Consider the following 16,186-nt stretch of genomic DNA (forward strand, 5'->3'; position numbering starts at 1 on the left):
AATCATATGCCACCTTTTACACTGACACTGTTGTCATTGGCTGGGCTTCCTATCAATCAGTCAAAGGTACAACAAAGATGCAAAAACACAACTCCGTTTTTGTATTGTAATTTTAAATTGTATAACTTTCCTTGATAAAACATTTCTGTGTGATGTTATGTCAGAATTTCCAGATATTTGGAGTTGTCTTGCATACCAATACAAGACAATTCTAAGGAGGAAAAGTAGCAGACTAATGTTAGCCCATTAGCAGTGTGCATTTGCTTGTGCCATTCATACATGGTGTGTCTCAACCAACTGGCATAATAGTTAGAAGCTGTCAAATGGCTCTGTGGACAAGGGTATATGATTGTTGTTTTTTATTTTGTCTCCATCTTTGGTGATGTGATCATTGCTGTGGTGTTTTTTTTTTATTTTGTCTCCATGTTTGGCGCTAAGCACTCATTACTGTGGTGTTTTTTGCACTGCACTTCCCAGAGATCACTAATCAATCAAACAGTGTGGCCAATACTGTGACATGTTTGTCCTTGAATTTTCTTTTGATGAACTCTGAGTTTCTGTAGCTGGTGCTCTTTTCTTTGTCTGTTCAGCCATGGTAGTTATCGCTGCTCTTGCTAACGACCCAGTTCTTCTGAACAAATTGGAAATGTAAAACGCATCACTTCCTGTGCACCATAGGATTTTTCCCAGTAAAGACCTATCTGACACCAGGTGTTTAGAACAGCAAATGTAAAAGCTTTAATGAACTGGCTATAGGTTGAATCACAATTGTGCTATGTCAATCAGTGACGGAGAGTTACAGAGTGGATATTTATTTATATGAAAATATATTATTACTGATAAAACAAGAGAGTAAGTGTTATCTGTCTTTGTGTTGGTTTGGTTTATGTCTATTCCAGCGTGGGTCGATGTAAAGAGGTGGACCATGCTGCTAAGAGCCGCCAGGCACCAATGTCTCCCTCTGACTTCCTGGACAAACTGATGGGGAGGACATCTGGATATGATGCCAGGATAAGACCTAACTTTAAAGGTATCTAACCATCATCTGTCTGTCTGTCTGTCTGTCTGTAGGGTGCCTGCAGGTCCTGAATGTCTTAAAATGTCTTAAAATATAATATCTAAACTCGAGTTGTGGAATGATCTTGAATACAGTTAAATTTGACATGCTACCTGCACAGCACCACTTTTTTTAACCTATGGTCAGGCACCTTCCAGTAAACATCTAGTCTCAGTTTGTTGAGCTCTTTGCTGAGGTTATTTCATCTGACCATTAAAGAAAGCCTGGTCTATGGAATTTGGTTCTGAAATAGAGATGAGCTATGGGAGGAGGCATTAAGTGGAATTGAATTCATGTCTGCTCTTGATGGCAAAGTTATGCGCTATTTGGATTATTCTAAAACAAAACTTATGAACAGTAATCTTTTACTGGCTCTGTTGCACAAAATTACCATAATATATCAGCTGGGGTTTGCAAATGTTGTTGATCAAAGTTCTGCCCCCTGAACTACCCCCTTGTGTTTCGGAACTTCTTTCAGTTTTGTTTGCACAACCATGGAAAAACGTACAGCGACAATGGGCTTTGCAAGACACCTCTGCAACAAAGCAAAAAAGCCTTGTTCTAAAGCCAAAAAGGACAATGACAAAGGCCGCTCCAAAACCCAAGTGAAATGCTGCATTTCAAAGGTGGAGGTAGCTTATGACTCTGAAAAAGTTAAAGACCGATCTGAACGAGTTGTAGCCATACATTTATTGGACAGGTAAGATGTAGCTAACGTTTCTTGTTGATGCAACATACCAAATGTTAGCTCACCACAGCATATCTGTCAAGCAATATGCTCACAAACAACTTGTTGCTACTAAGTGGCTGAACGGTACTGCGTAAAGTTGGTTAGCGTTAGCTAGCTTGATTTGCTAGACCTCTGGGTTAGCCGATAACATAGCATAGCTAGCTATTGGTCTTTTGACTGTATATTTCTGTAACTCTGTGGGATCTTCTAAACATTTATAACAGTTTGCAATATATGTTACCTCTTCACGTGACATTTCTGAACTGTGCTTGGCTAGGTGGGGTCTGTTGTGAGAATGCCAGTTCTTAGGTTTCACGCCACCTTAGCTCACGGGGATGGGAAGGGTGAAAGAGGTTGGGGCGCAGCTGGGGGCTGTGACGACACTGACACTAACTTCAGCTAACCAGCTAGCTATCTAATGAACTGAAAAGCTGTTTCAATGTTGATCGATATTAAAAACATCTACCGTTTATGTGCAAAATTTACTTTACAAGGGACAACTTCCAAACACATGGTCAATGGTTGGACTAAACCCTATGAAAAAAGTTTGCTCAAAAGATTCTGCGACAATGATGTTCTCCTAGGCTCATATCCAGACTGGTTTTCCTTTTTGTTTATTTCACACTTCATTTTTCCTGCATAACATGCATTGCACACTGATTTACAACAGTTTCATCATTTTTCATATCAACATATCAACTCAGTGGACAGCAACATCAGTTTCACAAGGGAGGAGACTACACAGTCTCCTTAAAAGAAGGGGGTAAACTTGATATTGTGGTGTACAGAAAACCCACTCACACAGACCAGTACCTCCTTTTTGATTCACACTGGGAACACAAGCTGGGAGTAATCCGAACTTTACACCACCGGGCAGAGACTGTCTGAGTCATTCCATGAATAGAGGACAATTTGCATGTTGCAACTTCGCAAACATTTAGTTTAGTTTAGTTTAGTTTAGTTTAGTTTAGTTTAGTTTTATTTTTCCGGTCAATTATACACAATAACAACAAATACAGTGATGAAAGTGGTTTAAATAATACTAAATCATTATATCAAAAATAAAACAAAAACAAACATTATATTGTCTGTCCGGAAAAAAAAGGTGTAGGCTGAAGCCTAAGCTTATTGTGCCTACCCTTAATACTTAACAAGGCATTATCCTTGCTCTACCCAAAATAGCTGTGAAACAAAACACACACACAAAAAAATATATAATAAATAAATAAATAAATAAATAAATTTACTAGAGAAACACAACAGCATAAAACAGAAACAGATAAATAAAACAAAGACAGTTCGTAATTGTCATTCATTTCTCAGTGTTGGTCACAGCTTTTGTATCTTTCAAATGTAATGTTTTTGAACATTTTCTTAAACTTACACATATTACTAATTTGACCCCTTTAACTGTCACACATCTATTTTTCACATTTGTCCTTACCCTCATTTTTTCAAACATATAATTTCCCCTGAATGGATACCTGCTCTCCCTCATTGAAAACAACCCTTGGATACAGTCAGGAAGTGTTCTGTCTTTTGCTCTAAACATTATTTGTAGAGTTTTAAAGTCTACTAGGTCCATAAATTTTAAGGCATATGAATTTGTAAATAATGAGTTGGTTGGGTAATTATAATCAGCCTTATTGACAATTCTTATGGCTCTTTTTTGCAGTATAAAGATGGAATTTGTGCTAGTTTTGTAAGTGTTTCCCCATACTTCCACACAGTATGTCATGTATGGAACTATGAGTGAGCAGTATAGAATAAATAGTGAGTTATAATTCAAGATGTCCTTAGTTTTGTGCAGTATTGCAATGGATTTAGACAGTTTTGATTTGATATGATTTATGTGAGGTTTCCAACAGAGTTTATGGTCCATTATCACTCCCAAGAATTTGTTTTCATACACTCTTTCAATTTCTACATCATTAATCTTAAGAGTTGCTTCAGCATTGATTTTACGATTTCCAAACACAATGAATTTTGTTTTACTTAGATTTAATAACAATTTATTAGTATCAAACCACTTCTTTAGGGTATCCAATTCCCCTTCAACTGTATCCAGAAGTTGCTTAAAGTTTTTCCCTGAGCAAAATAAATTTGTGTCATCAGCAAATATAACAAAATGTAACAATTTTGACACCTTACAAATATAATTTATATAGAGTACAAAGAGCTTTGGACCCAGCACCGAGCCTTGTGGAACCCCACAGGTGACCTTCCTAAGTTCTGAATCAAAATTATTTACTTGAACATACTGGTATCTGTTCTCAAGGTAGCTTCTCAACCAGGAGTATGTTTCCCCTCTAATGCCATATATTTCTAGCTTCTTCATAAGTAAACCATGATCAATGGTATCGAACGCTTTTTTGAGATCTATAAATACTCCCACTGTATATTCTTTTTTGTCTATTGCAGTTGAGATATTCTCTACTAGTTCCATTACCGCTAGTGAGGTAGACTGCTTAGCTCGAAATCCATACTGTTGGTCACTTAATAAGTTATGTTTATCAATAAAGTTATCAAGTCTTTGTAAAAAAAATTTTTAAAATATTTTTGAAAATTGGGTAAGCAGAGATACCGGTCTGTAATTGGAAAATAAATGTCTATCTCCATTCTTGTAGATAGGAATGACTTTCGCTGTTTTCATTTTGTTTGGAAATATGCCTGTGAGGAAGGATTGATTACATATATGAGTCAACGGTTTCGCGATACATTCAATTATTTTTTTAACTAGTGACATATCAATGGAATTGTAGTCAGTAGACTTTTTGTTCCTGAATTTATTAACAATATCAATAACTTCATTTTCATGAACTCCACTGAGAAACATGGATTGAACATTTTTATCAGAGCTGTCGTCTTCTATACCTTCCTTGTTACTCGGCTCAGCAATCTCATTTGCTAAGTTAGGTCCAACTTTTACAAAGTAGTCATTAAATTCATCAGCAACCTCTTTTATGTTATTCATAGTTACATTTTGATTTTTAACAAAATAACTAGGGTTATCTGCTTTCCCAATACCTTTTTTGATTATGCTGTTGATCACTTTCCATGTTCCCTGAATATTACTTCTGTTTTCCTCCAACAGTTTGCTATAATACTCCTTCTTATTACATCTCTTAATGCTTATCAATTTATTTTGATATCTCTTATATCTATTTTCATTTTCCTCTGTTCTACATTTTAGGTATTTCCTGTAGAGTGTATTTTTCTTCTTGCATGCATTCTACAGCCCCTTAGTAATCCATGGTTTATCCACATATTTTTTTAACAGGCTGTTCTGTTAATGTAGCCAGGAATGCATTGTAAGCTTTATCTGGTTCATCAACATAAACCTCTTTCCAGTCTTGTTTCATTAAGTCTTCCTTAAATGCATTGATGGCTTCCTGTGTTTTGTGTCGTACCAGCTTGCAAGCATTAATAACAGCTTTGAATTTAAAATCCTTCTGAAGAATAGCAAAGACTGGTAGGTGGTCACTTATATCATTTAAAAGCAATCCACCCATCAGTTCTCTATCAATTACATTTGTAAATATGTTATCTATTAATGTTGCACTATCTGTTGTTATTCTGCTTGGTTTTATAATCATGGGATATAGGCTAATGCTGACATTGTGTTAATAAAGTCTAATGTATTTTTATGACCATTTGGGTTTAACAAATCGATATTGAAATCACCACATACAAATACCACCTTATTATCATTTAGCTTATCATAAATTCCAGCTATCTTATCCTTAAATTGATCAATGTCTGATCCTGGTGTTCTATATACACAGCTTATTACTTAAAATGTTCTGTTTCTTCAACATTTTATTTTTTTCAGGACATATTCAACCTCCAGTAACAAATGTTTTCCCATCTCAGTCACGTTCTTCAAACTCCACATTTTGAATACATACATTATGAATGTTGGTGACAGGGCTGACGGTAACAGGGTTGAGGTTTGCAGCTTAGGTCAGCCATTATTCCACGTGTGTTGAGAGCCATTAGACCACATGGTGCCCCATGTTTTTATAAATTTAATAAATTGTATTATTATGTTTGGAAATTTAATACGTTTCTACTTTATCTATGATTAATTAAAGTAACAGGGTTGATGAGTTTAGATAACCCTAGCCATAAAGAAGAAAACAACTGAAAACTGCTGAAAATGTGATAGATAGCTTATCTTTCATTCCACCATCTTCTTTATGAGAGCCAAGTGATGAAAATTCCTGCGAATCATCTCATTTGATGAATGTTTGGATATTTAAGAGATAGAGACATTCACAGTAACAGGGTTGACGTAATTCTTGGGGACGCAAATAAATTGTGTAATTTGACAAAATTTCCAACCATTACGGACAATTTGTTGTATACAAAAACAGTACAAGTGGGAGATTAAATGGGAAAAAAATTGATTTTTCAATCAGAAGTTGCATAAATGGACCTGGGGACATGTGAAAATCAAAGTAAATGATCTCTTAAGGCAAGGCAAGTTTATTTATATAGCACATTTCATACACAATGGTAATTCAAAGTGCTTTACATAAATAAAAGGAAAATAAAGACATAGGTAAAAATGTAAAAATGCAAGAAGATTAAAAAGATAAAAAGAAAAAAAAAGTTAAAGTGCATTAAAATCACATTTAAAAGATATAAAAGATAAAAATAAATAAATATTCCAGTGCAGATGAGTGTTACCCTACATTTTTTAAAAAGCCCTGGCTTTTTAAGCCCTGATTTAAAAGATTCTAAAGTGGAGGCAGACCTCAGATTTTCTGGAAGTTTGTTCCAGGCATGAGGAGCATAAAAACTAAAAGCTTCTCCATGCTTTGTTCTGATCCTGGGAACAGTAAGCAGACCAGCACCTGAAGACCTGAGGGGTCTGGCAGGTTCATAACACTGGAAGAGATCAGAAATGTATTTTGGTCCTAAACCATTTAGTGTTTTATAAACATGCAACAGAATTTTAAACTCAATTCTTTGGCACACAGGAAGCCAATGCAGTGATCTTGGGACTAGAGTGATGTGGTCCATTTTCTTAGTCCTGGCTAGAACCCTGGCAGCAGCATTCTGAACAAGCTGCAGTTCTCTAATAGCTTTTTTAGAGAGACCTGTAAAGACACTGTTACAATAGTCAAGCCTACTAAAAATAAATGCATGAACACGTTTTTCAAGGTCCTGCTGACATGAATTCTTTAATTCTTGCGATATTTTTAAGGTGATAGTAGGCAGATCGACCCCTGGGGAACTCCACATGCCATTTTTGTTAGCTCAGATACGCAGTTACCAATAGATACAAAGTAGTCTCTGTCTTGTAAGTAAGATTTAAGCCAGTGTGCCAGACAACCCTACCCATTTTTCCAGTCTGCCTACCAGTATGTTATGGTCTACTGTATCAAACGCAGCAGTAAGGTCCAATAAAACTTTTTGATTGATATACCGTCTTGAGATTACATCTGTCCTGGTATGGATCTCAGCAGTGACAGTCATCTCAAAGAAAACACAGTAGTGGTCAGAGAGAGCAACATCAGTAACCACAACCTTAGAGATATTAACCCTTTATACTCTGCAATAGAAATGGTCTGCCAGAGCCTACACTGGTATTTTTGCTTACTGTGATGTCATTTTTTTGAATATCTTCAAATGTTTCATACCCCTAAAATCTGCACACCCAAGCTAAAAGGCTATGTAAATCAATAAACCATAATAACTGGAAAAACTACTGAAATTGTGTCATAAATAATAAATCTGACAAAATTGGACCAATTGTTTTTTGACCAAAATTTGTAATAATAATAATAATAGTAATAATAAACATATGTAGCCACAGAAACTGTAAATGTAAGGAACATGAACAAAATATTTCTCAACACTCCGAAATTTATTTTTACTATGTACATCTTTTAGTTTTTAAGATATGCTAATTTTTGTGAGCAGAGTGCAAAGGTGTTTTTGTTAGTTTTGGCCCTCCCACCCCGGCAAAGAGGGTAACCGATGTCTGGAAGACACCTGCCCACTCTCGTTCCTCTCTGCCTGAGAGAGAAACATTAGCATTTGGCTAGCCAATATTAGCAGCTGGCTAGCCAATATTAGCAGTTGGCTAGTCAACTGCTAATGTTTCTCCAGACATCAGTTATCCTTGTCACCGGGGAGGGAGGGTCGGCGGCAGGAGACGTTTCGGGGATAGCGCAGCTGAGAGCGGAGCTCGCCGACAAGTCAGGCTTGCTCCTCGGACAAACACTCGGCACATTAGCGCCCTAAACAGCCCGGAGCGCGGGACCTTTTCACCAGCAGACACGGGCGTGGTACAATGTGATGACGTCATCAATGACATATACAGAAATGGATGCAACATTACATTTCTAGAACATACCTAATCCACAACTCAATAGATTTTACCTCTCGTAACTTGACATACAACTTTACAACTTTCCGCAGTTCGTTTAGAGTGAAAAAAAACATGCTACAGGGGTTGCATGGGCTTGCATTGAAGACAGAAGTCTTAGCTTTCAGATGCAAAAAGAACTAGAACTGCAAGCAGTCATGGACGGGGTAGCGTTAAGAGGAAAAACAGAGCTACAGCAAACTACTTACTCAGCATCACCCAGGACTCGAACTCAAAACCTTTGACAACAAGGGCAACTCATGAACTTGTTGAGCTATCTGTTGGTGGCTTGAAGAGAGGAGGCGTCACACTATGACTGAGGCAGTCAGTAGGGTGCATAATAAGATCTGTCCATCCGTATTAAGGCAAATTTCAAACTAGTGTCAAATATTCAGTTTTCAACATAAAATTCTGAGAATTTGCGTACTTTATCTAGACAACATAGAGATATCTGTAATTTATTTGTACAAGTATGGAATGCTCCATGTGCGAAAAACTGATGTTTAAAGATGCTCTATTTTCCATTGACTACAATGGTTTCCATAAGGGCAGAATTCAAATCATTTTTAGAAAATTCAGTTTTTCAGATAGAAGTCTGAAATTTTGTAGGTTTCATCTACCAAGACAGGAAAATATTTTCTATTTTTTACATGATGATTGGACATCGAGTAAGCAGCAATTTACCGTGGCTGTGTACAGTACCATTTACAGTCAGACGTTTTGATGAGCTGTGGGCTCAATTCTTGATTAAATGAAAAACCCAATGATAGTTTTATTTGGGTCTAATGATGCTCTGTAGTGATTTTCATGTAATTTGTCCAAAGTATGTGGGACTAGTTAGATTTAAATCGTTTTACAGTTATTAATAAAAACAGAGTGGTGGACTTCATAATTTAGTATAGGTACCAGTGGATGAAAGTTTTGTCTTGTTTGGGCTGATAACATCAGAAAATTACAGAGCTGTAGCATGTATTGTTGATTTTTTATTATTTTTTAAAGTTTTTAGGCCGCTGCTGTAGCGCCACCATCTGGACTATTCGCCCCAGACTTTAGTGAGTGTCGTTTGGCATGGGACTGGAGCTATATGCCAAGTTTGGTGAGTTTTCATGCATGGGAAAGCGGTTTTAGTAAGATAGAATAATAATACATACAAACACAATAGGGACCGGCAGCGGAGCTGCTGCCAGCCCCTAATTATGATGCTAGCTATTATGGTTTCGATTTTAGAGCCATCTAAACAGCATGATCCAAATGAGGCCGCGAGCGGCTGATCCGAGTTTAAAGGATTAAGATCTTTTGACATAATTAAGTCCAGTGTGTGGCCCTTGCATGGGTGGGCCCTGACACATGCTGAATCAGTCCAAAATTGTCCAGAATATAATGCAGTTCTCTGGCACTACTGTCCTTAGTGTTATCAATATGAATGTTAAAATCACCAACGGTAGCCAGACAGTCAAAGTCAATACATATGATAGACAGCAGCTGCATTAAATCATCAAAAAAGTTGTATTTTGGTGGCCTGTTAACAGTTAAAAGTAAAACACGAGAGGATGATATAAGATTCAATATAAGAGCAAGATATTCAAAGGTTGCAAACTTTCCAAATGATATCTGCCTGCGCTTGAGAACATTATTATAAAGGGCTGCCACTCCACCTCCTTTATTGTCTACTCTGACTTCGTTAATAAAACTAAAATTAGGAGGGGCCGATTCAATAAGAACAGCTCCACTATTATTTTGGTCTAACCAAGTTTCAGTTAAAAACATAAAATCTAATTGGCCAAGCAAATTTGGTGTGTTAAAAACATTCTCTGGACTGAGATGTGCCTGAGCAGATTGTAGTTTGTGAGAGATTGTGATAAGGTTTCTGAGACAGGCGCCAGATGGTCTGTGTACATTTCTCAAAGTGCTATAGTGACTGTAGGAATTATGGTGTGTTTGACCATAAACAGTCTGAGGCAGGTCAGCGCCCATTTTTGACCTGTTAACAGTCATTAGATTTGACTTATTTGTAGTGCTCACAGAATAACTCATAATCGGTCTGAAAGTAATCCTGACGGGGATAGTATATGTGTAACCAGACCTCCCTCCTGGCTGGTGGAAGGGGCCAGTAGATATAGCCATGGGTCCATGCCTGCTAAAAGAGACATCGGACGAGTGACGCTTGGTGGCAGCCACTAGTAATTCATCCATTTCTCCTAGTTTTGACCTGAGGCTGTTGGCGACCTGCTTGAAGGGGGAGGTGGGGGGAGACTGGGGAGCCTCTGGAGCTTCAGAAGCCCGCTGTGGGGTCATGTGTCTGATAGCCATGTTGAGTTTCTTCTCCATGCCTTTAGTCAGGCCCAGAAATATATAAGAGGAGAGGGAGGAGGAGAGGGAGGAAGGGGTGGAGGGAGATGACGCATGCTCCTTATCAGTGTTTTTGTCCTTCACATTTGTCCTTATATCTTTCTCTGGCTTTCTTTGCATTTTTTCTAGCAATCCATAGGAGGGATTTTGAAGTCCATGTATCATGTTGGCCCTAAGCACACGAGTCCCAATCCAGTTTGGATGAATACCATCTTGTAAAAAAAGACTTTTTCGCTCCCAGAAAATGTTAAAATTGTCAATAAAGTTCACCCTGTGAGCAACACAAGCTGATGCCAGCCATGTGTTAAGACTGAGGAGCCTGCTGAAAGTTCCAGCTCCCCTGTTGCGTGTCGGGATGGGGCCTGAGATAAATGCCTGTACAGGCAGCTTGCCTAGCAACTCCATCAAGCGGGTGAAGTCCTCTTTCGGTAGTTCAGATCCATATGGTTTCCTGGGGAGAACGTCATATGATCCTGTGTGAACAACAATCTTCTTCATGTTATGTTGGCTGGAGAGGATCTCCGGTAGCAGCTTGGTTACTTGCCTGACCGTAGGATTAGGGAGAAGGCAGTTGACCATCATCATGCAAGGACAAGTAAAGTTTCACGAGTTGTAGCTTGGGTAGTGGCTTGATTGCAAGATCTTTCCCGACGATAGGTATTTGCCGAGCTAGCATGGTTAACATGTGCATTAGCAGGCCGCATTTTCCGCCTGGAGGTAGCCGGCTGTGCCCGGGGGTAGCCGGCCGTGCCCGGGGGTAGCAGCATCAACGCTAGCACTGGGACCAGTGGTAGCGTAGTCTAATCGAATTTGTCCAAATGGAATATGAAGAAGTACTACAGCATGTACCTGCGAGGTGGCTGTGACTCTTCCTCACAATTAAGTAGGTCCTCCTCAGTTGGCCAGCTTTACAGTCCTACTTCTTGTCTGAAGGAGAGGAGCACTGCAACAGGATCATGTGGGAAGCATTCTCTGTCGAGGAATCAGTCTCTCCTGTTGTGTTTAACCTCATGGGAAGCTTCCAGGACTCACCCAGCTGAATGCACTGAAGCGACCTGCACACACACCTGAGTGGATCAACTGATGGAAAGCATCCGTGCCAAACTGCAATGGAGGACACAGGACGAGTTTTATGGAAGACCAGAGAGCAAAATCGGATGAGCGAGGATCTTGTCAAAGTGCAAGTGCTACTAAACTTTGGGATAAGCTGTGGAGAGCTTTATGAGTTTTTGAAAGTGTTTTTTATTTTTTGGCAGCTATTCTGGGCTGCGGTGTTGTGCTTGTGGCTGTGTGTTCATATTACAGGTGCTTCATCTACCAGTATGCCACTCTCACTCAGAAAGGGAAACCTTTTGTCTGGACTGATGTTGAAAAGAAACATCAGTCACATCTTTCACAAGAGTTCCTGCTCTTTACCGATGTGTCTAGCACTGCCATTGGTTGTGTGGTATGTGTTTTATCTCAGATGAACAATAATAATATGGAAAGTGCCATTGCCTATGACAGCCATGTACCAATACCTACCGAGAGATGTTGGTCGACTTATGACAGAGTACTGTGGGCTATTGTCTGGTCTCTTCGTCACTTTCGTCAGTACCTCACAGGCCATCCCTTTTGTCATTACCTCAGAGGCCACCCCTTTCTCATTGTCACCTCCTTAATCTGAGGAAAATGGCTCTATACTGTGATCCCACAGGATGTCGAACAAGGTGGGCTCTGGAAATAGATCCCTACAATTGGAGAATTGAATACAGACAAGCAGGTGACATTTGTTTCCGCTCATACACAGACTGACATGGCAGCACGGTTCGAATTACGGGGGGGATGACCCCCCTAATTAAGACTTGGACCCCCCCAAAAGAGGTAAAAACAACAGGTTGGAGGGGTCGAAACGTTTATATATCCTTCTTACCTGTAATTGTAAATATTACAATATATTTCCCATATTCATCATGCCTGGAAGAATCTTGTAATACGATTTCAGACACCCCTAAAGTGGACCATACCATTTCTTAACCTTCACGTTAGCTGAACGTCTCGTCTGCCTGCCTCGCTCAAACAAGGCTTTAAAGTCTATGCTCGCGTGCGTCGCGCAAGCCAATGGAGACGGCCCAGGGCTGCCAACTCTCACGCATTGACCGTGAGACTCACGCAATTCAAACTTTACACGTTTTCACAGCGGCTCTTCTGGCAGCAGCACAGCGTCTCTCCCTCTCCTCTCGCACCGTGCGCACGCAGGCAGGAGTGAGAGAGTTACTATGGTTACGGGGACGCTCTGTGTCTGTCGCTCTGAAACTTTCTCGCGATTCCCGATAGTAGGTTTTTAGGTTAGTAGGCTATGCCTATGCAAAATCATGAATGTAAGTAGCCTACCTCAACGCTGAAATCTAGTAATATAACATAATTTAACATTTTTGGTTAACATTATACAGGGTGGCTGTTTCTTGACTTAATCCAAGAGGTTAGGTGGTGTAGAAATGCAGGAAATTTGTTTTAAATGACACTTTTTTTTCTGGGGGAGGACCCCCAGACCCCCCCGCCAATTATGTAAGTGGGTCTGACTTGCTGGCAGTAGCTCTAGAATAATTTGTTGGTGAACCCTGACTACAAACGTTGTTGTGTGGTACGTGCCCCATGAGCTGGTGTAATGGATTTGATTTATCATCATCTACAGACTGCAGACATTACGTTAAACAAGCATACTGTAAGGATTGTAAGACTTCAGTTCACTGAAGCACGCACCTGCGCTGTACTGGGTTCCCTTTACGCCCTGGAGAAAAAGTTTACCCCCCCGATTGTCATTGTATAATTCGCACTCTGCATGGCAGAATCACCTTTACCTACTCCAAAACGTGGAGGTCAATTTTGTGGTTTCTTTGTGTGTTGGTTTTCCAGTGAGGGATCAGCCCATTCAGGCAGACCTACTATATTAGGATTGATAGTTGTTATCATTTTTATATTTATTTCACAAAATTGGTCTTATATTTCGTTCTAAAGCCATACAAATTTAATGCGCTGTTTAACAGATTCCTGTTTAAGTTTAAGTGAGGTGAGTGAGTGAGGGGGAAACAAGCATAGATCCTGTACAGGCCCATGGCGCGTGTTCAATTCAATTCAATGCAATGCAATGCAATGCAATGCAATGCAATGCATTGAATGCGATGCCCAGCTAGTGTGACACGGTTATCTGTTAAATTATTCCACTAAGGTTACTCAAATACCACAAGGTAATAACATTACCTACCGTTAAAGTTTATAGGGTAGCAGAAGACGTGGACTTGTGGCGGTGGTTATTTAGGATGAATTACTTGTTCTTACCTACAGTTAGAGCAGTGTGTCCAAGTTTCACTGACCAACTTTTGATTTTGTGGCGGCCGTACACCACAGATGGGCCTATGTATGGGAAACACTTCATCTCGCAGCCAAAGACGCCCTCTAGAGGCCATCTCATGAAGCGTTGATGACTGACTGACTGACTGACTGACTGATTACCTGCCTGACCTGAATATGCCTAAAAAGCTACTTGTCCCAATCTGTATGGTACATTTTAAAGAACTATGCAGGTTTTATCTCTTTGAATATATTAGGATATACAAATTTAGGATTAAAAAAATTAAAATGGGATTCTTATGTCAAATCTCATTGGCTAAATACGTTTTAACTTTGCAAATATAGATGTTAAATAGCATACACAGTTTATATAACTTGTATAGCCAGATGACCCGTTTCATTATACTTTTACAAGTATTCTCTCCCTCCATCATCCCCTCCCTCTCTCTCACACAGACAGCTCTCTTCCCTCTTTAGCTCTCTGAAGCATATGGAAGCATATGGAAGCATACGTATGCCAAGGCCTACGTTAAGAAGATGAACATTGGGTGATGTTTCTACACGATACGGTATTGAGTCAGAGTGGAGGAAGACTCAGTGCATGCCCAGGGAAGTGTGTATCGACGTGGGCAGGGAGTTCGGGGCTCCAACCAACGTCTTCTAGTGTCTTCCAGTGTTGCCAACCACACCCAGTGCAGCTGTCTGTCCAAACTGGACGTCTACAAACAGGTTCATCATCAGGAGAGCGCTGCCTGACTAGCTGGTCGCCAACCTCCGGGAAGGGACTACGGTGAACTAGCTACCTGCTTACCGGAGATCGGCCGACCGCAGCGGGCCCACTCTGTCTTGGACCGAACCGTATATACTTTCTCACCTGGTTGGCCCTCGCTGGGAAAGAACCTGCGACTCGGCAAGAGATGGTGTCTGCTGAGCTGTCCTGCATGAAATCTGAGCTTATTTCCATTGAAAGTCTCATAAATGACCTTCTTCAGCGGCAGACGCAGCTCAACGCCAGGCTGGCCGCCTTGGAGCCTCCCTCCCCCAGCGGTCCTTCCAGCTGGGACTCGGTGCACTCCAACAGTGACAACCTTGTTTCAGCCTGCAATGACTCTTCCTGGGCTTCGGTTGTGAAAGGTAGAAGAAGGATTTCTCTCCCACTCTTTGATCCCAACGGAGATGAGGATGCTTTGCCTCTCACAAACTTTTTTGCACCGCTTGCTGAGTTAGCAGATAACTTGGCCCCCTCCATGCATCCGCCCATACCCGAACGTGGGGCTTCGCGACGGGTCAGGAAACGTGTGGCGACTCGTCCCAATTCCCCGGTGAGTTCAGCAAGTTCCTGTGCTACCTCTCCTGTTAGCAAGCCTCCCCGCTTACCAGCACCTTCCACCGGCTCTACTACCTCTGTGGACCGTGTTGCTGCTGCTGCTTGCCCCCGGGTGTCTGTGGCCACTACGGACACTCGTGTGGTTAACAATACGGCTGGTGTCACGGAAAAAACTGTCCCGTCTTAATGGTGCACCTGCAAACCTTGCCATGTACAGTGGGGGATGTGCTAACGATGACCCACAGTTCCTTCTGATTGGCAATTCCCTGATCAGATTTGTTGAACTAACCCTAACCCAGTTATACCAGTGGTATAACTTACTGTCTACCTGGTGCCAAAATTCTGGACATAGTTGAACTGATTCCAGCTCTCACTGACCTCCACCCGACTGCCCACATCATTATTGTCCATGTTGGTACAAACGACATCTGGCTCAAGCAGTCAATCAAGATCCAGCAGGACTTCAAGATACTAGTAGAGACTATTGAGAGCCTGGGAAAGCTCTGTATTTTATCTGGCCCCATTCCCACGCTGAGGAAAAGCTGTGAACATTTTAGTCGTCTTTTTAGTATGCATCAATAGACTTTTAACTTCTGTGTAGCAACTGGCTATGGTTTTGTTAGTCACTTTGATTATTTTTGGACGAGGAAGGACTTATATAAGCGTGACAATCTGCATCTTAACCACAAGGGAACAGAAATGCTAACCTCAAACCTCATTTGCCATTTGGAAGATGTTTGACCTGTTGGGGGGATAGGTCATAATAGCTCTCTGTCCCCTACCTCTCTTATTGAACCCCTATCCCACCCCAACCCTGTCTGCCCCTCACCGATTATTACCAGCTCTAAACCTAATTGCATTATTGTCAATACCACACCCACTGTAGTGCCTGGCCTGTCTCTGTCTTCTCTGTCATCTTTTCCTACTCTTACATCTGCAGGATGCCATGCTACTTTGCAGAACATACCTGTCATCTCGAATAGCCGGTGGCATGGCCGCCTCCGTAAGAAAGTG

At 40.5% G+C, this 16,186-nt stretch overlaps 1 protein-coding gene across 2 annotated transcripts in view; it reads left to right on the forward strand.

Moving 5' to 3' along the window:
• Nucleotides 1-906: 906 nt before the first annotated feature.
• Nucleotides 907-16,186, forward strand: part of glra3 (glycine receptor, alpha 3) — a 219,878-nt gene continuing 204,598 nt past the window's right edge. For both annotated transcript variants that reach the window (XM_078282385.1, XM_078282389.1), the window contains exon 1: nucleotides 907-1,030. In XM_078282385.1, coding sequence (XP_078138511.1) covers nucleotides 952-1,030 — 79 coding nt within the window. In that variant the 5' untranslated portion in view covers nucleotides 907-951. The remainder of the gene's footprint in view (nucleotides 1,031-16,186) is intronic.

Source organism: Centroberyx gerrardi, chromosome 3 (genome assembly GCF_048128805.1).
Source record: "Centroberyx gerrardi isolate f3 chromosome 3, fCenGer3.hap1.cur.20231027, whole genome shotgun sequence".
Lineage (NCBI taxonomy): Eukaryota > Metazoa > Chordata > Actinopteri > Beryciformes > Berycidae > Centroberyx > Centroberyx gerrardi.